Below are 24,517 nucleotides of genomic sequence, written 5' to 3'. Positions count from 1 at the left end.
GATAAAAGAGGTATAAGAATGTGCATGAACTGATAGCTGAAGTTGAGTTATATACAGAAGTTGCTCAAACTCTTCCTATTCCTTTAATATGTATTTCAAGCTTTTCCTAATGAAAAGTTTTTAAAATATAAACAACGAAATCCCGCAGAGTGGAGATAATAACCCTGTCTTAGAGCTCTGACTGAAGCAATCCAATTTACTCCCCAACACTCGGGTGTATGAACAGGCCAGCACACAGAAGCAGAGCTCATTCTTAGCTACCAACACCTTTTCCATCCCGATCCTAAGGGAGTCCTAGGCTACCAAGTGTGTGGGTGGGTCCCCTGAGCTGTTTCCGAGGGTAAAGTAGTAAGGCCTGGAGTCCCTACACGGAGCAAAAGAGAGGAAGTGGAGAGTCTAGCAGAGGGAGGTGCTAAGAACCAGCAGGTCTCTAAAATAAGAGTCAAGAGTTCTGAGGAGACCTGGAACTGAAGCATGAGTCAGTAGAATTTAAAGTGATTTGTTAAGAAGTGCTGAGAATAGGTCTGAAGACTTGGGGAAGAAGGTGTTTGTGAAACAAGCTGGGAGGGAACAGACGGGGGTGGGGGGGTGTCCTAAGGGATGCAGGCAACCAGGAAAGAAAGGGAAAAGGCGAAAGCCAGCATCCTGCCAACTGTAAATGTCTATGAAGCACCAGGCTACACTGCCACATTGATCTCCTTTGTTAATTGATGCTGGTAGCCAGAGCCTACAGGGACAAACAAGATGAAGAAAACCAAAGAAGTGGGGAGGTCCTGGAAGCTTGGTATTGATTGTTAAATGAATGTGCTGGAGATGGGGAAAAACCCAAGACCCCAAATTTCCCTCCTCCACTCTCCCTACAAATGGGACAGCATTTTCTCCTGTCAGCTTATGAAACTCATTTTCCACCTGGACCAACAGAAAGTCCATAATACCAAGACTGTTTCCAGCAAGGACGACACTTGCAATATCGAAAGTGCTTTGATAATGAAATGCTTGCCAGGGAGAAAAAGCTCCACTACAAGGTTATTTCATGGCTCAGAAAACCCCGTCTTGATATAAAGATACAGTTTGACTGTGTTTTATCCCAGAGACTTGGACAAGCATATCAGCATTCCCCAAAGCCATCACCGGGGAACTGGGGACTTAACAAACTGACTTCAGGGGAATAGTTTTGAAAGAAACATTCAAAAAAGGACGACTAAGAAAGAAATGGGAAAGACGAGTTACCTCTGTGTGGAGTAAGAAATTAAATATAACCCACTGTTTAAAAACGGCTAGATGCAAGTATCCTACTTAATTTGAGTAAGAGTCTGGGGAAAGGCAGAGATTTAGCAAAGACTCAGAAGCCTCTAACTAGACCCCGTCATGTCTGTGATGAGACCTAAGATCTACCACCATGTTGTCAGCCCATCTATGTCACCATCAAGAGAAGAGTCCAGAAGACAGCCGAGCTGGGTGGTCAAATCAGAAGACGAGTTAAGGAACCAGTCAGCAAATGTGCATGCCTAAGCCTTTACACAACAATTCTACTTTGGACCAGGTGGACTTGGGCTCTCACCCACCAGGGGTTATCCTCCCTCTAATTCTTGGCTTTGAGGGGAAAGAGCAACATTGGGGTCTGTTTGCAACCAGGCACGTAGGAGGTGAAGAAGAAGGGAACAAGTGGGCTCTGCACAGGAAGTCCGTGTTTATGCAGCCCGGATGCCCAAGTGATACAGAGGGACTGCACATTTGCATTCTGCCTCTCTTCAACAGAAAAACCCCAGCAGTTACCATAGCAACAGATGCATCAAATGGTACATTTTTCCCCCCTAAGAGAATATCATGAAATGTGCTCATTATTGGGGGAGGGTTTAGAACACATTCCACCCACAAACTTTCTCCACTCTTATTAATGTTTGTGGTATATATTCATCTCACCATCAGTGAGTGTGTGTGTACATGCACACACGGAAATTTAAATATATAGAAAGAACAGAACAAGTTGCAACTGTTTTGGCTTATTCTTAAATAATAAATTAAAGTTCCTTTGTTTGTCTATAGAGAATAAAGTCAGGATTTTAGATAAAAGCGGACAGGGAGTAGACTGAATAAACATTATTAAAAGTTATGCAAATCTCTAGTGTTCTTCTGAGCCATTGGTTTAATTTAGGAAAGTTAAAATCTTCAGAGAAAAGCCTTCCTAATCATCTTGATATAAATTACTCAACACAGCTAAGCTGTTCGCCATGTACCAGGCTGCGGCGCCTGACTGCACAGGAGAAAACAGAGATTTTCCCAGTATTGTCACTTCAGCTTTGGCACTGAGCTGTGAAAGTATATTTTTCTCTCCCTCCTCACTGCAGTTTTTGCATCTAGAGCATGAAAACAAGTATCAGATGTTTGTCGTCAGGTATAAAATTCCACACACAGTAAGTATTACCTAAGACTGAGAAAATGAAAAGTCAGAAAAGTTTCATTTGTAGTGGTGTCATGGTAAAATAATGACATCTGGCTGATTAGTCCTGAGCTCCCCTTTTGCTCACATGCTCAGAGTTTCCTTTCTCTCAGAGTACTGGCTAATGAGCCATGTGGGAATATGGCTATGTGCTGAACAAGGTACCCAAGAGCCAATGCATCACTTGCAAAGGAGATGGAGTTAGCCCTTTGGGTTTCCGGATTCCAGCCACTAGAAGAGCTTGTGCTCTAGGCAAGATCACCTCTTAGACCCTGGGTCTCTCACATCTTAGTACTTACAATAGCACGTAAACTGAGAACAAAACAAACAAACAAACAAACAAACAAAACCCGTCCTTTTCCTATCCTTGTTGGTTACAAAATCATTTAAACATTCCAAACTGCAAGGTAGCAAAAATGTGAAACTCTCTTAAACACTTCAGCCACTGGCTCACTGTTTTATGTCCCTGGCTCAGTCTTCCCGTCACAGGGATAGAGACTAGTATTATTCCCATTATACATGGAAGAAACCAAGGCACAGAGACATGAAATAACTTACATATCATGCAGCTAGTACCTCGCAAAAAGAGGACTGTATTTGTTTGTAATACCAACAGGTTTTTGTTGGTGTTTTTTGTTTGTTTTAATATATACCAAGTCCCTTGGGGACCTTAAGGCGTAGGTACCTACCTTCGCTGGCTACTTCTAAGATATACAATAATTCTCCACTAGCTAGCAAAACCCGGCAAGGATGTGAGTGTAAAGTGACCATACTCAAGTGAGCTGCAGGGCATACCGGTTGTTAGAGGGGTATCTCGATCCAAGTTTGGCCCAAATGTAAACTTCCTAGGAACTATTCCTTAGCTGGGGAAATCACAAAACTTATTTCTCTACTAAAGTAAGAAAATAGAACAAAATCTGAGAGATAGTGAGACAGGGTAGTGGTCCCACCCATTTGTCTCAGGAATCAGCTCTCCAGGACACAGAACGACCACAACGCCATGACAGTCTTCACTAAGACTGTTTGTTTTCTAACTCTGTGACCTTGGGCAATATGTTAACCTTCTGGGTTTCAACTTTCTAACCTGTGCCATAGGGATAAACAAACGCCATGCCATTAGGTCAGCATACACTTTGTTAAAGACAGGCACAGGAACGTAAATATAAGTCTTACATAGTACTGAGTAAGTTTCCAGCTATCTTCCAGAAATGGATAATGTGAAAAATCAATGCTGGTCAGTGTGTGTGTGTGTGTGTGTGCGCGCACGTAAAACCTTCTAGAAAATGCTTCAGTAAGACACAGCCAGCATTGTAAGAAAGAATTAATCCTTTTTCCTAGGTACCATTCCTCTTCAAAGACCTTCATTTATTTATTTCCTTCTCAAAGGTAAAAAATAAATAAAAATAAAAATAAAAAAACTACAAACACCTTCCTAATTTGGGGAGCTTTGTGTGACTGGTAGTGTCCAAAGACTTAACTTATGCTTGCCCATGAAAGGTTGAAAGGCTGAGATGTAGCGTTAAATAATAAAACCAAACCATGAAGGCTGAGAACCTACAATAATCCAATGATGAGAATGTGCATGTGTTTGTAGGGATACATGCTCCAACATGTAAAAAAAAAAAAAAAAAAAAAAAAAACAAACCAAAAAAACTGGCTGAAATGAAGAGGAGGAAGTTAGCATTCTCACAGCTGAGCGGTGTCATTACACCCTGCTGGCACTGTGTTTCTGTTTATTGTGAGCTGGCTATAAGGACCACTGTTTACCAAGCTCCCCCATCACCTATCTAGAAAACCATCAGGGAAGGAGAGTGCGAAATGTTTACTTGGCTACTGTTCAGGGCTTGGCTGTGCACAGTTCTGTTCAGGTAGATAACAGACAGAACTGGCAGTTAGCTTTCCTCTATACAAGGGGACCACTGATCCTAAGCCAATTCATGTTTGAACACTAGCAACACCAACAAGAGCTGTCTTTACATGGAGAGTTGTGTGGCTGAGGGGGGAGTTACAGTCATTAGCTCCCAACACATGAGACTCAAGGCTACATACCCTTTTATGGTCTTCCAGTTGCCTCAGGGGTGGACTTGGTTCAAGCTCCTGCTAAGCATGCAGAAATTCCATTTTAAGTATGGCACTAAGGAAGCACTACCATCTTCAGCACCAGTCACAAACAAAACACAGTGTGAGCTCATATACAGTCAAGGTTACATAGAATTAACCTGTTTTGTGGTTTTGCCCAAGGTATGAATACTTTAGGTCCTGCATAACAGTTGTCCCAACCCTTCCTCCCACGACACTGTTTCAGATGAGATTTTGGGTCAACATTTTTTCCCCCAAAGACTATGAATGATAGTTATATAGTATATGCTATTATATTAACCCAAAAGGGGCTGTGGAGCTAGACTCAACCGGGCAGGTCCTTATGATTCATACATGCAGTACTGAACAGCACATGCGTTAAGGACACTGATACATACAGTATGGGTCAGACACATACATGAGACCACAGCTCTCCCTAACCCACCAGTAGATGAGTGTTCTAGCCAAAACTGCTAGCGAAGAGCTCTGATTGGAATATGACAGGCTGACCATGGGGAAACACGTGCACTGCTCCTCAGGGGCTCTACCATTTGTGTTTGAGTTTTTTCCTTTCCAATAGACTTCTCTCCAATAAAGCACCTTTCATTTTAGCTTGAACTCCTGTGACTTATCGGCAGTGTCTGAAAGGAAGTTTTCACAACTAAGAACATGCCCTAACAGCACTCTCTCTGATCTTACTCGCTTGGATCAACTCTAGTCCTTCATTTAGCCAGCGGAGCTGGTGAATGAAGGATGGGGCAGAAACACTGCCTCATGCAACTTTCTTAGGAGTGCCTGCAAAACTGTAGATTTGTATCCGTTTTTCAAAAGTGCATGCTCTCTGCACAGAATCTGAGGTCAGTTCTGTACAACAGAACGGATCGGGACATTCCAGAATTCCTCACGTCCAGACTGAAAAGGGGCGGGAGTGAAGACCTCCCGACGGTGCATCCTCTCACCTGGTACTTGCTTAGCCCCACCCACCTGTGGAGGAACTTTCTACCCCAAGGCAGTGAGCAGTCCCCAGCCTGCTGGAGCCTTCCCTCCCATGCCCAACACCAGAACGGACATCTCATCAGGACAATGCACACACTCGACTGGGGCAACTTAGAAGCACCCATATTTGCCGGTACTGCAAATATAGGTGGGCAACACACCTCTGTGGAGTTCTCAGCTTCCGGGGCCTGAGGCAGCTAATTGGGAGTAAAATGAAGCAGGTTAGTCAGGGCATTTGCATTTTACAGACCAGAGAGAAGTCTGCAGACCAACACTGAAGGACAAAACATGGAGGGAAGGATCACAGATGGGTGATTTTGCCAAATCCCCTGTTGCATGGGGCTGGGCAGCTGAAGGGACTGACCACTCGATCTTTAAAGTGCATGGAATGTGGTGGAAGAGATGACTGACATAAGATATGGGTTTAAAAGCAGAAAATAAAGTGGCATCACTTTGATGATTATAATTTTCACTATCCCCATGGCTAGATTTGAAATCACCCAGGAGATAAACTTCTGGGTGTCTGGGAAGGCATTTCCAGGTTTACCTGAGGGGAGAAGATCTGCGCTAGTTCTAAGTGGCACCGTCCCATAGGTTGGGGTCTCAGACTGAGTAAAAAGGGGGAAAGGAAGAAATGAGCTAAGCACTAGCATCTGTTTCCTCTGCTTCTGAACTGTGGCGCAATGTGACAAGCTCCGCGGAGCATCTGCCACAGCTGGAACTGATTCAGCAGTGTGCCTTCTGAGCCTCGGTGGATTGTCAACTGTGAGCTCGGATAAACCTTTTCCACCTCAAGCTGCTTTAGTCAGGTCTTATGTCAGCAGTACGAAAACTGAAAGAAGCACCAGCCAAGGAGGAAGAGCCAAGATTTAGGGGTGTCTTGCTAGGCAATGAGAATTTGCGCTGGGGACACTAACGGGAACTTGGGTAAGCTCAGCAACGGAGGAAGGGGACGGATGCAGCAGGACTCCCGGCCAGGCTCCTCACTGCTCCTCCACCGTGACAACGCCTGCTATGGATTTATGCTCTCTCCTGTCTCTGCTAGTCCACGCCCCACTCTGCAGTGGTGTCGGCTGCTTGGCTGAGGTTTAGTGGATGGAATATCCTCTTTCAGAATCTCCGGGACAAGGAGATGAGTTTCTGCATTCTAAGCATGATTACTCTAACCTGACGGTTCCCCAGGGGTGTCACAGACAGGTTTTCTGAGCTCACTTCTGCCATACCATGTAAACATCTAACACTGTATTTCAAAATCCCTACCCCATAAAGGAAAGAAAGAAAGACATAGGCCAGGATACACACGTGAACTAACTCTCTCTCTCTCTCTCTCTCTCTCTCTCTCTCTCTCGTGTCTGTGTCTGTGTGTGTGTGTGTGTGTGAAGGAGTAGCTCAAAAAGGATGTGGCTATAAAAGTCTATTGCTCCAATATAAGGATAGTGCCACGAGTCTGGCCAAAGGACACGTGCGTGAAACAGAAAAGCAATGTCAGATATAATCGTCAGATCCTACGCGGGCTGCCCTGGACCCAAGTCACGCGCCAACAGCATGGCTGAGTGGTGCAAGGTACAGTCTAGAGCCATGGAATGAAGCCAAGGCTCATGCTGTAATCACATGACCTTGGCCTCTGCTATTGCTCTCCAACATTGTGCACTGTGCACCTCTCCTGAGGCCTCAGGAGGCTGAAACGGTGGGACCTGGGTGGATTCCGGGCTTCCGTGCAACTCAAGGCAACCACTTGAGTAATCAGATCACCACAGTGGAAAAAACACCCTTAAGAGAAAGCTGTTGTCATGTCATTTTTAAAAACTGTCTTTCTTTTATTTCCTAACAGGTAAAACGCAAGAGCAATAGGACCAAACTGTTTTACCAAGGGTAAAGAGGTACTTGGGGAGAGCTGCTCAGTCAGGTCTAGACAGAGACCTGTCATATGAAGTCCAACACTATCTCTTCTGGGGAGAAAAAGTCCGTGCAAAAGCACCCAGCCTCCTGAAGAGGGTGGGGAGAAAAATAGTGGCAGAAAAACCCAAAGCATTGCAAGGGAAATAAACTCAGAGATGAGGTGTGTGTACTGTCAAAATGGTAAACATTGTCACAGAATGCTCTTACATTCTGTGTGCTAGTGGCTAAAAACCAGAGACTGTGTGAAATTTTGCTTTCTGTCCTCTGGACATGTAAAAATAAAAAAAGCAGAGTGAAAACAAGTGCCCATACATGCCAGAGCAGCCAGAGATAGGGGCGGAAAGCATTGTCTTCTACCATTTGTGTTGGCCACACTCCCATGGGCACGTCCTTTAAGTGCCTTCTATATGATTAGAACAAAAGGGTTATAGGCAGGGATTTCCTGCAGGAACCAAAGCAGCCACACTCTTACTCACTTGCCAATCAAAACCAAAGCCAAAGGAAAGGAAGAAGATGAAGCCGGAGCTGGTAATCTTTTTTTTTTTTTCCTTGTTTAATTCTCCATTCTGCCTCAGTTCTTTTTGCCCAGAGAAGGATCTTAAATCCTTCTGCAGAAGCCATCAGACATACAGTTTATCTTAATGTGAGATCAGGGATTTCCCATATTTCTATGATGTACTCACAACTGTATTATTTCCCTAGATGACTGCTGTGCTTGTTTTAAAGTTACTGATTTTTAAAACAAAACTTAAACTAATTATTATTATTATTATTTTAGTTATCTCTGATAACCTTATGAAGCTTTACTGAACAGCAGAGGATGCTTTGAGGCTTCACGAATTAGTATCCAGAAAGACAAGTACGGGTGTTTTTTATTAGTGGGCCATAATGGAAAAGCCAAGAGCACTGGTTTGTGTCACATGACAAGAGCCCCTGTGAGTCTCTTTGGTCACCAAAGAACTTCTTTGGGCTTCTGCCTGCTCACCTGTTCATAGAGACCAGAGCATTGCTGGGATTCCTTCCAGCTAACGTATCAAATAATACATGACCTATTGTCAGTAAACTTCATTTTAAAAAATTTAATAGCCAAGGTATAACTTACTTTCAGACCAAACCAGAAATATAATCATGTAAATCAAGCAACAGCTTACACCAGCACTTCCTTCTTAGATGACTGAAGTCACAGATCTTTGGGGATAAGCTGATTTTATGGGAGTAAGCTGCAATTCTGATAGCATAACAACAAAGTATACATGTTCTAAGAATAGCTATGTAACTATAAGATATGATACCAATACAAATAAATAGTAGGGCTTGATAAATGAATCTGTTTTCTCGGCAGTTATTATTATTATCATCATCACTGTACTTGAATGGTGAGGTTCTGGTGAACACTTTAAGGAATAACATTTTAAAATCTAAATATTCTAGGTCTTATTTTCTCCCTCATAGTACACGCTCTGGCATTCCTAATTACAGCTGGTAGGTGATTAACATGCCTAGTTATGAACTTGAAAATCAAGGATTGTCCCAGACTGCTTCGTCATATTGATCCTCTGATTATAAGTCTTCCCAGGACTTTCAGAGAAGTTCAACAAAATGTAACTTAACAGAAACAAAAGATTCCCAAGAGTAGAAAATGGTTAAGTAGAATTTAAGTAGCATCTCAAGTTTCTGAGCCCTCAGTGCCCTTTCTGGATGAGACCAACAATCAAGGTATCATAACTGTGATGCCAATCAAATAACAGGATATGTGCACGAAGGATACTCCTGTGCTTGCTTTATATATACATGGTACCCAATTTCTTACGGAGGGATAAACATCTGCTATTGTTCTTTCTAATTCTTAAAGAAATGAAGCACATACACTTCCTAGCTTATTTCTGGTGTTTGCAATTCAGCAACCCTCCCTTCACCTGTCCATCTCTCCCTCCACCTCTTTCACATGTGTCTATTATAGGACCAGCACATGGGATGGCCTGTGAGTAGGCTCTGCTTTAAACTCTCCTTAATAGGATTCCCTCTCTGGCCCCTGGACATCCATCATTTGCTGTTAAACACAATGTCTCTATGTGGACCATCCTGGCAGAAGCTGAACACATGTCAAGTCATATAAGACAGGTTGACATACCAGTACAGCAAAAAGAATTTATCATTTCTGGCCCCCTGAAATAAGCACTAGGTTGCTTATAGCTTATAGCTTATAACTTATAACTTTGGGGTAAGGACACAAAACCAGACTGAATGAGCTTGCAAGCATGCTAGCCAGGCCCCATCTTTTCTCAGAATTTGAAACCCCTTCACTAAGAGAAAAGAAAGCTTGAAGGAAACTGAACCAAAAAAAAAAAAAAAAAAAAAAAAAAAAAAGTTTTCCAGCATTTACAAGAACAATTTTAAATATTCACATCTACAGACACAATTCTCTTTTGAAATATATTTGCTCTTAGAAACAAAGTTAAAAATTACATGACTCCACCCATGTAGTCTGATGCGTATCTTACAGAAAGACTTGATCAGAACTCAATGTTGCGGTCTGTTATTTAAAAATGCAATCTAGCTTGACTCGGTTACACAACTTCAGTTATTCTGGAATAATCTCAGAAAAAAAAAAAAGAGCCAAAAGAGAGAAAGCCCTCAGCAGAGTCCGCAGGAGCTCCTGTGTGCTGAGAGCAGAGCTGGCTCTGCGGTTGCCAGTGTCTAACAGTAAACAGTCCTGCTGCACTTATTGGCAATTACTGCTGAAGGTCGCACATCAGCAGTGAGCCTAAATTCCAGGAAAAAAGAGAGAGAGAGGTCTTATGTAACGGCTGCCCGAGTGTTGGCAGGTGCCCAACTCAGCAGTTCACAGCAATGTAAAAAAGTAGGACGCCTCCACCGGGGTTGGACGTCAGGAGCACGCCCCCTGAAGGTGAAAACTAACAAATCTTATGCTTCTGTCTCCCCCCCCTCCTCCCCAGTCTTCACACATCATGAATTTTACAGAGTTTTTTTGTCTGTGGCATCACTGGCTTGTAGGAGGAGCTGGAGGGGAAGAGAAGTTAAGGGCAAAATAAAAATAAAATCAGGTTACAGCTATCCTAGGCAATACGGATGTCTGTCTGGTATTTTTTTTTTTTTCTTTTCTTTTCTTCATTTTGCAGTACAGGAAAGCAAAGTTGTGGTTGCTAGCTGTCATCAGAGTGACAGTAATTCAGGGAAGATTGCATGTCAAGTGCAGACAAGTGGGCACATCCGGTGAACTACAGGGCACACTTTTAAAACACACAACTCCTTTTCAAGGACAAAAATGAGGATACCTAGGTGGACTACTCCTGACCCCCAAGCATGTTCTCAAAAGTCATGGTACTTCCTCGTTTAGAAAAGCGGGCCCCGGGACTACTCGTTTCGTTCTCGCCTGACCTCCGAAGTGACTACTTGACCTTCTGGCTTGCTGAAACACTGGGAGATGATGTTTCCCTGTAACTCCATATATTTCTATCACGTCCTGTGACACACTGAGTTAGCTTTTACATCAATTTGTATGTCTCTAGCAAGGCCTCCAGTTTGGGGCACATTGTATCCATTTAACACAGTGCTGGAACCTAACAGGTGCTAGAGTGCTAGAAATCAATATCTTAACATCAGCTGCTGTCCACTGATGGCCAATGAGGAAGCTTTCTGAATCTGATCTTTCTGTATCTGTGGGTCCCTCTGCGTAGTTACCCCCGGAAAAAGGCAGAACCCTGGGACACCAACACTGTGTCCCTGATCCCTCAGCTGTTGGCTCTGGGCCTCTTCTCAGAGATAACTGATTGGCCTTTATCATCACCCCAAGATACTGGGCGGGGAGATGTATACTCCCAAGTACTCAAATTTAACAATCCATCAATCTTGACACAGTGCAGGTGGTTTCCTTTTTCTATACTCCCCCATGGCTCCTATCTCCAGTGGATAAGACCAAGTCAGGGTAAGGATGGAGACTACCTCTTTACTTGCCAGGAGGCAAACAAACACCAACAACCTCCTGTTTCTGGTGTCAAATGAATTTTCGTTCTAGGAGGCAGCCGGGATGATCCCCTATGATGCACATTCTTTATGAGAAGTTTATTCCTCTGTACTTATTTTACCCTCTTGCCTGAAGTCCTGATGTGCCTTAGGCTTTTCCTTTCTTCTTAAGTTGTTCGCAGCACCTACTTCCTGTCATGCTCAACTGGCCTTTATCACCAAAAAGCAGTGGCTCTTCCTTCCACAAGGAGACAATTGAGGGATTAGGCATGCCAAATACTTTCTCCCCCACCATATTCAGGTTTCAGGACCGAGGCCTTCAGTATGTTAGGTGTGAGGCCCTATCCTGATCCTTTGCTGGCAGGAACACTCATTAAACTTCTGTAGAAGCTCAGCTGTGGACTGCAGCTTCCACTAAGGCACACTGGTGGAAGGCTGGAGAGGGCATGCGCACCACAGGAGCTGTGGTAGTTTCTACAATGGGCTGATGACAAAGGCCAGTCAGTCGACTCTGAGAAGAGGGCCAGAACCAATAGCCTGAAGGATGTGGGACAGGGTATAGGTGTCCCGGGGTTCTGACTGTTGCCAGGGGTAACTACGCAGAGGGGAGCCACAGTTGCTTCCTCAGGGAATTTTCAAAGAATCTAAGTGCCTGCCAGAACATTCTTCTTTTATAAACAGACAGTATTCTATTTCCTAGAGTATAATTATAAACACACCTGCTCCAACTGTGGAATCTTTCCATAAGCAAGCAATAAACTCCCAGCCAGGAGAACCAAGTTGTATCCTGGGCAAGCAAACACAGCAACTGATTACTCTGGTGCAAACAGTGTATTTATTAATAATGCTACATAGCCTATGATGAGAGAGGGTTTTCTTTCCTGGACTTAATCTGTAACTAAGCAAACAGAAATTCAACCTCAGTAGCTCGGGGGAGAAATTTAAGGGGAGGCATTAATAACTCAAGGCAAAAACAAGAACACTGAAGGGTGCCAGCATATAAAATTCAGTCCAGGACATTCTAGCACAGAAATAATCCAGAAATGGGAAACTATACATATGAAACAAAGAAAAATGACTGTGCTAAAAGCAGTTAGTGAAGTTGCAGGTTCCCTTTCTTTTTCACCCCTCTACCATCCTAGAAAACATACCTGGTTAAAGTATAGACCTGCTTGTGTCTGACTAAAATAAGGGCAAATGGGTTCATATAGAATTCAGCATATAGACCTGTATGGAACTAAACTACCCACATGCAAGACCTAGTTAGCCATGCTCTAATTTGTGGGTGAAGAGAGGCCATTTACCTCTCTGCGTGCCATTCCTGGGGCAGCTAATTCAAATTCATAACCACTTGCACTGCTTCTGGTTGTAAGTCCCATGGTAGATCTGAACTTTCCTTAGGTATGTCTAAGCCATGTATGGAGATTTTTCAACTATGGTGTATTAAATCAAAGCGAAGAGACACTGTATAAAACATCTAATCTGGTAGCTCCATTCTATCTAAAATAAGGTATTAATTAGTCTTACAAAATTAATTTAAAAATCAGCCTAAAATCACTAAGGCTGTTGAAAAACTCACAGAACGAACAAAAGGTAGACACCAAATAAATTACTTTCCAGGACTCTGCTGTAACTACGCCTTGGCACGTCAATATCAGAAGCACAGGTTGACAGCTCCATTTCTGCCCCTACAGGTAGTTCTTGCAGAAGAGAAGCCATGGCCTTCCGGTGTTTCTAATATCAGGGGTAGAAGGTCTGAAGTACCACCCTGGGATTCACACTGCCTTGCCAAAATTCTTACGTGACCCCGCCCCCGCCGTGTAATGCTTTGCAACATAGATAGCAAGACAGTAGTGGGCTTGACACTCTAACGCTGTGTGTTAACTACTTCCTGACTCTGTCGGTCTATTTTCTCTCTTTGGGTCAATTGTTTAACAGGAAGCAAAGGTCCCTTACATTAACATCAACAGTTAATACAAAGCTCCAGGCATAAAGTCCATGACTAGCATCAACCACAGGTTCAATTGAGATGAGAGAATGAATGAAACTTTCCTACAGCTTAGAAGCTCTCTAGGGACGATGGAGGGATACCCAAGGACAAATGATGAACACTCTGGAGACAAATGCTAACACAGACAGGACCAACCCTGCTCACTCCCAGAAGGCCCACTACACAAAGTCAGACGCCAGACACAGAGAGCGGAGGATACACAGGGCTAACTGTGAGGTATCATGGAGACACCACACGGGACATTAAAAACAAAACTCAACAAAATTAGGACCTCGGCATTTTCCAATTCATCAATGGAAATTTGCTGGAAAAGAAGAAAGGAGGGGGAGAAAACAGAAAGGTTTGTTAGGAAGGATCACACAAGAATCTAAATGTTAGAAAGTTGCAAATGTTCAATCATGTCACCTTCACGTGCAGTTAGACAGTGGCTATTTGAAGGAGTTTAGACACTGTGGACATGTCCACAGATTGGAACTGCATCCTCTCTGGAACAGAGTATGCGGTGTGGGCCACACTTTATTCACATGCCTGGCTACAAGTCTTCCGAATCCATCCGCCATCCAGACATCCTTGTGCTTGCTTATAAACACAAGAACTTAGACTGAGTGGGATTGAGAGCCAATTCCTTGAGCTTTGTTTTTCAGAAGCAGATAGGAAGGCATAGGATAAAAGACTGGAGTACTATTAATTCATTTGATTGATTTATCGTGGGTCAGGAGCCCAAAACACAGTTGGCCTCAGTCAGATCTGGGATTAACTTCAGGAGAGAGACCAACATATTTCAAAACCTGGGAGCGTGGATGATGGAGAGTCAACATTTGCCCCAGTTGGATTAGTAACAGGGGTGCATTGGCATCAAGTTGAAGGGAATTAAGAAAAAAAAAAATCACAAGAGAATTATCTCAGTTACATTGGGTTAAGGATAGCTGGCTGATGTACAGCGCAATTACACTTCATTCTGAAAACTGAAGAGTTTGACAGAAATTCTAGTAGCCAGAAAGGACAAAACTCTACACATCCAGAAGCAGGGAGCTGCAGTGACTAGAACTGACAATTTGTAAGAAATAAAAACCCTGGCATTGCTTGAGGTTGGCTCTCCCTAGAACTAAACAAAGGATTACTAAGAAGGGGAAGTAGAATGTTAAATAAATTCTCAGATATCCTTTCACATTAGTTCCTGGCCTCTGAATTTCTTACAAAGCTCTTCGACCAATGACATAAACCTACATCAGCTCACTAAAAACCTACGGTGTACAGAGAGAGGCCAGCACTTATGATAACTATGTTACTTTTTCAAACAGGATCAAGGAGCTTAATTTTTTTTTCTGCGAATTCAGAGATTCAGAGAAATCTTTAAAATGCTTAGCTGCGGGAGTGTTATTTTTTTTTTTTCTTAATCATGGGCAAGTTTCAATATAGATTAAAAGCAGACTTTAGCAGGCATTTTTCATGTACAGTGTATTTATACAGTCCTGGGATCACTGTAAAGTCTGATCTCTTTGAAGATGCAGGATACAAAGACCTGAGGAGCTTCATGCCAAGATGTACTTCAATACCATTTAGTTATCACTTCTCATACGTGCTTGCAATGGTTTGGAGAGGGCTTGAGTGGACCTTTGCAGTTCATACACTGGGAAGTTGGACTTCATTGGCGATGTGAGGTGAGGTAGGACCTAGTGGGAGAGCCCTAGGTCACAGGGTTATGTCCTTGTATGGAACTAACAGTTTGCTGTTTGGATTGGTTTGTTTGTTGGCTTAGGTTTGGTTCTTGGGGGGACAGGGTCTCATTCTGTAGCCCATGTGCTCTTGGAGCTCTCTACATAGCCTCAAACTCTTGGCAGTTCTCCTTTCTGAGATTCTTTGCTGTTCAGAGGTTACAGGAGTTACTTACAAGCTGAGCTCTGAATTAGTTCTTAAAGGCAAGGCAGATTCCTGAATCTTTCTTTGGTCTTCTGTTTCAGAATGTGATCTCTCACTCTCTCAACTACTCAACATTAGATCATAACCAGACAACAAGTGAATGAAGCCACCCAATTTTAGAGTTTCAGGATCCCTGTTTATTATCTATCTATCTATCTATCTATCTATCTATCTATCTATCTATCTATCTATCTCAGAAGTAGGGATTGTATCTGTTAGGGCAACATTATACCACAGAGCTACCTCTCTTCCTTATAACATAGGCCTTCTCAGGTATTTCATTATAGTAACATCACTATAACACAACAATTGTGATTCATCCAGTTCCTACCTCCAACACTTCTTGGTCTAGCAAATTTTGTAGACAGTGGGCTAAACAAACACTCATCACTCACTATTTCAATTCTTTATATGGGATCTGTTCAAAACGGTATCTGATGGTCCTGGGACAACCAGAATTTATAAACTTACCTGTTCCCAAATGGAGACTTGTTTCCAATTGGGTAACAAATCAGAATATCTGAACTGAAACCTACATAGTATAATGCTCTTTTTTTTTATGTTGTAATCATATCCCGTAATGAAAAAAAAAAGTTCAGACTATAGATAATCTTCAAAGCACTGAAGTGTAGTAGTTAATAGGCATACTTATGTGTTGGTGAAAATCTAGGTATCTGGAGTCAGACTGTGGGTTTGTTCATGGGGCCTTGCTCTCAGCTGTATGATGCTAGACAAAATTCTGAACTTTTCTGTGTGTTCACCCTTGAGTCTAAAAACAATAATGATGATATTTATCTCTGAGGCTGACCTGAGATAAGAGACTGGCACACAAGAGGTTGGTATGTTATTTCCGTTGATTAAAAAGTATAAGCCAGTTTTAGAGAAATTCTGGTATATCTTAATCTATTTGGTAATCTGAGTCATACTTCCCAATGGTCTTTTTCTCCCCTTTATGAAAGTAGAGCCATATAAGCACGCTGTTTAAGCAGAATAAGGAATTGTTTCAAATTTCTTTTTCATCTCTGACCTTGATAAAGTCCTGAAGTTGAATGAAAAGGCAGAGATGAGCGAAGGCATATAAAACCTCTTCATCCATAGGGTCTACAGCTCAGAGAAAAAGACACAGAAATGGCCTGACTTGGAGGACACAGCATGATAGGCAGGTAAGGACATGCACCAGCACTGAGAAAACTGAGGCTCTAGCCTTGACGCCAGGGAGAGTAGCCACGTGACCTTAGGCAGCTATTTCATCCCAGCCCAGCTGCTTATGCTTAAGGGAGGGTTAATGAGGCAAAGTCTGAGGCCTCTTCTGACTCTGTGGCTATCAAGACTAAGAAAGGGCAGAGAGGACAGTACCAAATACCCTCATGAAGGTGGTAGTCATGTGAACATTCCACACAAGGGGCAACCGGCAGGAAAACTGAGATGAAAGCACGGGAGAGTCCTCAGCACCAGGCCAAGGACAACCTCGTTTATAAAAACCCAAGCCAACTGGCTTCCTGAAGAAGAGGTTAGTTCTCTGGCTGTGAGGTTTTTTTCTACCCTTGAATATGTTGGCCTGCGTATGTGTCATGCTTCTTCAGTCCAACAAACACAGGTAGTAACCATCAGAAACATCATCAAAGAACCTTGATGAGACAGACTCATTGACGGATGCCAGACTGAGGGAAGCAGAAACACTGTCCTGCCCTCTGCCCACTTCAAAGTTCCATTACTACAAATGGTTAAGTAGCATCTTCAAATAGTCAGAGCACCAGGGCCAGAAGCTTCAAGTCTGACCACAGTTCCTAGAACATCTTCCTCAGGTTTGTGGCCTTCCCCATTCTAGTTTACAGTGTTTCCATTTTCCTGAAGTAGGGATGATGGTCCCAAGCAGCACAAAAAGAGCTATCAGCCTCTGGGCTTGGGACTGATTAACTTCTTTACCAGCTACGAAGAAAAAGGAACTGAGGGATGAGAAACTCTTCTTAAGTCTGGGCATTTAATCTTTTGCATCATCTCCCTCAACCTGACAGTTATCTGTCTTTCTTTCTCTATCCACTCCACCACTAAGCTGTCCTAAGCTTCTCTCTTACCATCTTTACCCTTTCTTTCTATTAAAATCTACCCAGGTGCCCATGTGTGTATGTCTATACAGGCATGCATCTCATTGTTTCTCACCTGCACAATCTTTGCATCTACTGGTTATATTTATAAGCTTCTGTTTATATTTATAAGCCAGGATTATGGGCATGCACCACATCCAGTATTATGCAGTGCAGGGTGTAAAACCCTGGGCTTGGTGTGTGCTAGGTAAGCATTTTACCAAAGGAGCTACAGCCTCAACTATAGTGACATTTAAAAGCCTGGTGATTTAGAGACAGTGGAGAGATAGTACAATAACAACTATACACTTTTCTGCTTTCCCTCCCCTCCTTCCTTTCTTTATTTCCTTCTAGATAGGGTTTCTCTGTGTAGCCCTGGTGCTCATGGAATGTACACTACGGAGCAGTCTGGCCTCAAACTCACATATCTGCCTGCTTCTGCCTCTTGAATACTGGGCCTTTTTTCTTTTTCTTATTCAGGGAGGCTTGTTAGGTAAGCTGACAAAACTAGTGAGCAACCTTGCACGTGCTAAAGAGCAAGATCCCAGCAATCTGTTATGATTATGATGATTTGGTTATCACCCTCTACTTTTGCAGGGAAAGATGTCATTTTATTATAAAGGCTTCTTCCTAGAGTAGATCAGTGAGTTGCTAGGTATTCTGATAGGTCAATGAAATCAGGAACCATTGGCAAAAGTGCCCAGCAGACAATCAGTGGGTGTTACTAACTACCCAATGAAGCCTATGGCATTGGACTTATGCTTAAGGTTCCTCGCTGGAGATGAGGAGCACAAGGATCTCTCTTGGCCCACTGTGCGCCTTATAGGACAAATGCCAAATGCCTGCTTTCTCCATATACCAAGAAGTATCAGGTCACGGGAATTGTCCATTTCACAATCTCAATCAGAAGTGTTGACATGCCTGCTTGTCTTACTTCCAGTTAGAACTAGAGGGAGTTTCTTGAGGTGCTGGAAGGATTGTGCAACATCTCATCAGAAAGAGGTAAGTCAACCCACAGACATGCCTAGCTGGAATGCAAAATTCATGGCTCTGGACTGATATACAAGAGGATATGCCTCAATGGGACGCTCCATAGCAACATTTCCTTAATATTAGGCTATGTCTTAGTGAGAAGAGAAACAGCTTTAAAAAAAATTAAACAACCAGCCAGGAACTAAGAGGTTTCCAAATACTCTCAAACCTTAAGTTTATTACTATAATGTAATTTAAAAAGTGAAAATAAAATGCAGTACCTTTTCTCCATAGCCTCTATCTTTGGTCATCATTTCCCTGAGGGTCTGTAAGACTTTAATGCACAATTTCTCTTCATTTTCCTCTAGCAGCTGCTTGGTATGTTTTATTAGCCTGAATAAAAGAAAACCAAGACGACATCCTGAAACCATCCTTCAGTTAAAGGCATGTCTTAAGAAACTTGGTCTAACTAGTCAGTTACAAAATAAACATTTATTAAGGGCTCCTACTTTAAATATACTTCAAGGCATCTAAGCACTTAAGAGCCAGTCAGCAGCCATGTCTCAAGTGTGACATCTGCTGGTTGGGAACAGATTAGCAGGCTGACAAGGCTGGCACATACAATGGGGAGATTATATAGAGAGGGCAGGCAGAGCCCTACTCATACGCGTGGCTATTTATCCACTGAGGATTGCTGCGAAAATATCCCAGCAGAATACTTTTAAAAAGCCTCATGAGGACGATGGTCAGGCAAACACACACTTTCTGTATCCACAGTCTTGTCTTCAGAAGAGCTCCTAGGGCAGAGCCCACCTTCAAGCTAGGCCAACAACTCAGCTCACAGTGAAAAATCAAAAATTTCTTGTTGTAAAACCACTGGTTTCTTTTTCCATTATGGCCCTCATGGCATAAACTAAGAAGCTAAAATCATTTTAGGAAATAATAGCGAGGTCATGGTAGGTCCAAGACTTTGGAGGGCCTGGAGGTCACAACAATTTTTTGTTGTTGCTTGTTTGTTTGTACCACACATGAAAGGCGTTTGCTCCCAACTTGCTGAGTGGAGAAAAAAAAAATGAACAGGCATGCAACTCAGATGGAAGGGAAGTGTCAGTAAATAGGACCTAATAGGCAAGCTTACTTTGGGATGGTCAGGACAGGACTCTAGTGTCTGACTCGGACCCGCAAAATTAAAAACTGGCCAGCGGCTCACCCCCCTTCCAGGAACAGGGGCTTGGGCCTGGTCAACAGGGTTTTCTGCCTAGCAACCACCACAGAAGAGAGGGTGCTTACTTGCAAATGAAACCGCCACTTTCACATTTCCTCCTGGCATCTGTGTTCTCAGGGAAAAGCAGCTCTGGTCTGTGTAGAACGTCCACAAGCACAGACAACTCGGCCTGGACCAGGGGCCTGAGTCGGTCTTCCAGGGCAGACACGATGTCCTGGAATGAAAGTGCACCTTGGTGAGCAGCTCAGACGGGAGCTGGCTGCAGCAGGGGGAGTGCTATCTCCGCCTAAGTATGTTGTACAGGCCAGGCTGTGTTAGTGAAGCTTAGTGCTGTCTCCCCTGACTTTCACTCACTAGATACAGTCCATTGTTACCAGAAGCATTGCCTCCCCATCCGGAAAACAAAGGGCAAGCAAATCAACACGTTCTCCACCCCCTCATCTGACACAGTTTATGCTGTAAGGGCCATCCCACACATTTGTAAGTACAATACACAAAATCAAGTTTAACAATGTGAAAAGATGTCTGCTGAATGAGCTTAAAATAGCCAGGGATCAGTATGCATTTTAGACACTGTTTTCAAGGACAGTATCCGTAACTAAAAAATACATACCAAATCCCACTGGTTTTCTGTGGGTGAGATCCCAGAGGGTTCTAATATTCTTCTACAAAGGTGCTAGTGTTGTCTGATTCTTTACAATGGGCATAATTTACATAATAGTCATATAAACATGAGAACACAAATGAATGAACATGCTGTATCAACATGCTAAATACATGTACCCTGATAGCATGATGGTCTTCAAATGCAAAACACACAGCTGTAGGAAAGGAGAACAGAGAGAAGTTGAAAGGGGCCGCCAATCCAACACCACAAACACCATTTAAAGGCAAATGATAGGGAAAAGACGAGGAATCATCTTCAAAAGATGCTGCCACCTGACCCAAAGGCTTGCTGACACCAGGTTTGAATTAGCAGCATGCTAAGACCAGGGCAGAACACAGCACACAGGGGGATTGCTATGGGAAGAAATACCTCATTTCATTTCTATAACCTAATGGGGGTATAAAAAAGGGAGGGGGCTTGAAAGATCTTTTATCCAGAAACTAAAATTAAATTACATAGAGATAGTCTTGACTAACGTTTAAGAGACTCTGTATAATGGTAGCTGGCCAATCATGTTTGGGACATGGAAAAAGGGATGCAGAATTAGGTAACTTCTCCTGGTGGGAGAAGGGGTTCCCAACATAATCATAAGAAGCAGGATGCAGGTTCCCTAATTCATAAGGCTTTCATGTGAGCGAAGAGGAAGGTCTCACTAGCTTTCCTAAGAATATGGCTTTGGGGATGACTCCTCTTCCTCTCCCCTCCCCTTTCTCTTCACTCCTTACTGGTCCTGACTCCAACACAACTGAAAGAATTTACATGAAATGGAAGGAATTCCTTAACATTGTATTAACATACTGCATGAAATCTTGCATCTTTTGAGAAGTCTGCATTTTACACTGGAATTTGTTTGCATTGTATTTTCAAATGAATGACATTCAGCAATCAGAGAGTGACAGAGAGAGCAAGAAAGAGTGGCGGGGAGGGGGCAAAGCAATGAGTTGGGAAAGGTGCTAATGTTGAGAGAGCAAGCATCTAGATGAGAATTCATTACATAGGTGGTTAGTTGGCAAGAGACTGTCCTTATTACAACTTTTGCTTCATGGGGGGCAACTAATGACAGCAGGGACTCAGGTAATACAGAACTGCAGAACAAGATCTTTTCAAAGCACTGACAAGTTTTTATACCACATATGACCTACCTATGCATTCTGTTCTATGTCCTAGGATGTACCCACTAAATCTAAGAGGAGGCAAGAAACTGACGTGTTTGCAGATAACTGAACTGGACTGTACAGTAAGAACATAACTGTTTGTGCATGGAGTGCAGAGTCTGTTATTCCTCTTTTTTTTTCCAAAAGCACAGGTAAGGAATTGTGTTCTGTATTTGGGAATCACAGTTACATTTGCTGAAGAATGCCTTCTAGCATAGGAAGGACTCCAACGCCTAACTTGACTCGGAAGCTCTGCAGGCCACCTGGCTGCAAGGGCTGCAGCCATGCACCTCATTGGCTCTGTACAATGGTCTTCACAGAGGATGTTCCCAGCTCTTTGGTTCTCTACATCTAATGCTGGCTCAAAACTACTCCCTCAGACAGGCATCTATCGCCATATCCTAACCTCAGTCAAGATCAGCTCTCTTGCTGGCACGCTAGGTCTGTATATATAATTAGCTGATTAACAGCCTCATCTCTTTCAGAGACTCTGAAATGGGGGGGAAAACTTATGGCTTTTCTCACCATTGCATATAACCAGTGCCCAGGGCTGATAAATGAAGCCATGAATTCGTCTTTATGTAAATCATGGAGCTAGCTGCACAGTGACTTTTCCTAATGATAGTAATTTTTATAATCACAGCAGCAACCTCAGGCATTGTAACAGAAGCCCTGGGTGCTCACAATACTATATGCCAGGCGCTGGCCAAGAGCATGCATTTCCCAATGACAGCCTTTCCATTGAGTGGCGGTTTGAATTTCCCTCCTAAGAAATTGAGTGGACCTCTGAGGCTCCACTGACCAAATAGAGGGCAGCAGAATTAATGTCAAGTGACATCTTTAATGCCAGGTGATAAAGACAAAACTGCTTTCAAGTGGTCCCTAGAAATGTTTATAGACTCAGCTGTTACAATGAGAGGAAGCCCACACAGGGAGGTCTTATGCAGGCTCCAGAAAATAATTACAGCAGACACTCGGCATCAACTGGCTAACATGTAAGTGGGCCCCTAGCGGGAGATTTTGTTTTCCAAATGACTTTGTACTCCCGGCTTCACAGACCTCTCTCTGTGTAGCTGAGTTTGTGTTTTATGTCTAGAGATAACACACGTGTGATGGTCAGATTAAACTCCACTTCCTGTAGCAGCACGTTACCTGCAATCTCTCGATGATATTTCGGTAGTCTCTGGAAGCTGCTAGAACAGAGTCTCGGCGAGCAGCATTGCGGGCTGATAGCCGCCAGTTCAAGGCTGTTTTCTGCACGATGTTGTGGGACTTGAGGAAGAGGTTGTTGACTTGGCTGTCCAGGTCAACAGGAATGGCTATGGCCCGGCTCTTGGCTGCGAAAGAGGCAGATGACTCATGAGTCTACAACACTCAGGGAGCAAGGACATGGGTTTTAATCCTTCTCACCCACTAGGCAGAGCTTTCCATGCCTTTGATGGGCGAGCATGTATGGTAAAGAGAGAAAGAGAAAACTTGACTTTTAACCACATTTTAGGTTAGGATTCTGGAGACAGAAGGACTCACGAACACTGAAATGTTTCTAGATGTTAAAGCTTGGGAAGGCAGTAACAGCTCAACGTCACTTTGCTTTTTAAAGAAATGGCTTATTAAAAATGCCCATGTATTTGTACCTCTTAACAATTATCCAGATAATCAACTTGTTTGGCCAAGAAATTGTTTCACTAAAATTACCAATTTTGTTGTTCTACATAACAGCCTACAAAAAGCCTACTTCTGCTGACCAGGACCATAGAACGGCCTCTACACTGTAGGCTCTTCTTTCCCTCCCTGTTCTCACCATGAGGAAACATCATCACAGGAATACTCAAAAAGGTACCTGGCCAGTACTTGTTTGTCAAGACTGTCCAAGGTCATGAGTATCAGGAGAAAAGTGAGAAAGTGTCATGGGACCATGACAATTATGTATGAAATAGGAGTTTGGATATAACCAGGTACAGAAAAAGGACATTTAAGGAAACTTCAGTGAAATCTGCATCAAGCCTACAGTTTAGCTGGTGGCAATGTATCTATCAGTGTCATTCCCTTTTTGACATATCATACAAGCATCAGCTCTCTGTTTTGATAATGGAGGTACCCTATTATATCGTCTTTGTAACTTTCCTAAGAATCTGAAAGTATTACTAAATATAAGTTAACTTTAAAAAGGAAGCTAAGATACACACCTTCTGTTTCTGTGTGGGGAAGCCTCCCAAAACCAAACTAACTGTAACCTATCTTCACTGCTGCTTCAGACTACTTAAAACAAAGTGTTCTCTATTGTCTGTATCTAACTGTGAAAAGAGCTGCAGCATTCTGAAGGACGAGCTACAGAGCAACCATTTTTATTTTAATAGTACACACAAGGGCACAGGGAAAGACTCAATAGCTAGTCAATAATTTCGTAATAGTTTACTCTAGTAAGTGGAAAACCACGGGAGAAGACTGTGATATAAACATGAAAAGTAGGACACATGGTTCACTATCACCTGTGTCCTGGCTGACCTACCTGAAGGGGGCACACAGCACTTTGGGAATGGTTTAGTCACAAGGAGACTGTTCCTAAGGGGAAGAGGACTGGGTTTGGGGAGTGAACAGGCTGGGCTCTTTTCATGAAATCACACAAATATCAGCCCTCTGTTTTGGTTTTGTTTCCTAGCAGTTCCAGGGACTGAACCTAGGACCTCATTTGGGTGAGGTGAGTTCTCTACCACTGAGCTGCTTTCTCACCTTTTCTGGGTTGATATTCATGCAGTTTCTCTAATCAAGCCAATGGCTTCCTCAAAATTGAATCAACTAACTTGTGGGGCAAAGACTCATTCAGACATTTAGGCCTCAACAGCATGTCACAGCTCTATAAATTGCTGTCAAGTCTGATGAAAGTAGAGGGTCATCCAGACATCCTCTCAGCCTAATCTCTCACAACACACATACACAAACACACCAACACATGCATGTGTTACATATGTAATACCTGTCAGATGAAAGTTTAAGAGCAGAGGTTTTGGGCAGGGTCTAAAATAATGAAGGCAAGGAGTTCTCACAAACATACCTCATGCTTGCCCAAAGCTACAACATGGAACACA

The 24,517-nt window shown here is 43.0% G+C and overlaps 1 protein-coding gene across 1 annotated transcript in view; it reads right to left on the bottom strand.

The window, feature by feature from the left end:
* Itpr1 (inositol 1,4,5-trisphosphate receptor type 1) overlaps positions 1–24,517 on the bottom strand; it is a 324,501-nt gene that overhangs the window by 109,497 nt on the left and 190,487 nt on the right. The window contains exons 37-42 of the mRNA XM_060383882.1: positions 22,584–22,768; positions 19,676–19,824; positions 18,667–18,778; positions 13,681–13,713; positions 5,677–5,712; positions 4,490–4,537 (exon numbers count right to left, since the gene is read on the bottom strand). Coding sequence (XP_060239865.1) covers positions 4,490–4,537; positions 5,677–5,712; positions 13,681–13,713; positions 18,667–18,778; positions 19,676–19,824; positions 22,584–22,768 — 563 coding nt within the window. The remainder of the gene's footprint in view (positions 1–4,489; positions 4,538–5,676; positions 5,713–13,680; positions 13,714–18,666; positions 18,779–19,675; positions 19,825–22,583; positions 22,769–24,517) is intronic.

The sequence above is a fragment of the Meriones unguiculatus genome, chromosome 5 (genome assembly GCF_030254825.1).
Source record: "Meriones unguiculatus strain TT.TT164.6M chromosome 5, Bangor_MerUng_6.1, whole genome shotgun sequence".
Classification (NCBI taxonomy): domain Eukaryota; kingdom Metazoa; phylum Chordata; class Mammalia; order Rodentia; family Muridae; genus Meriones; species Meriones unguiculatus.
The sequence above is the reverse complement of the archived record's forward strand: the minus strand, read 5'-3'. Positions and strand labels throughout refer to the sequence as shown.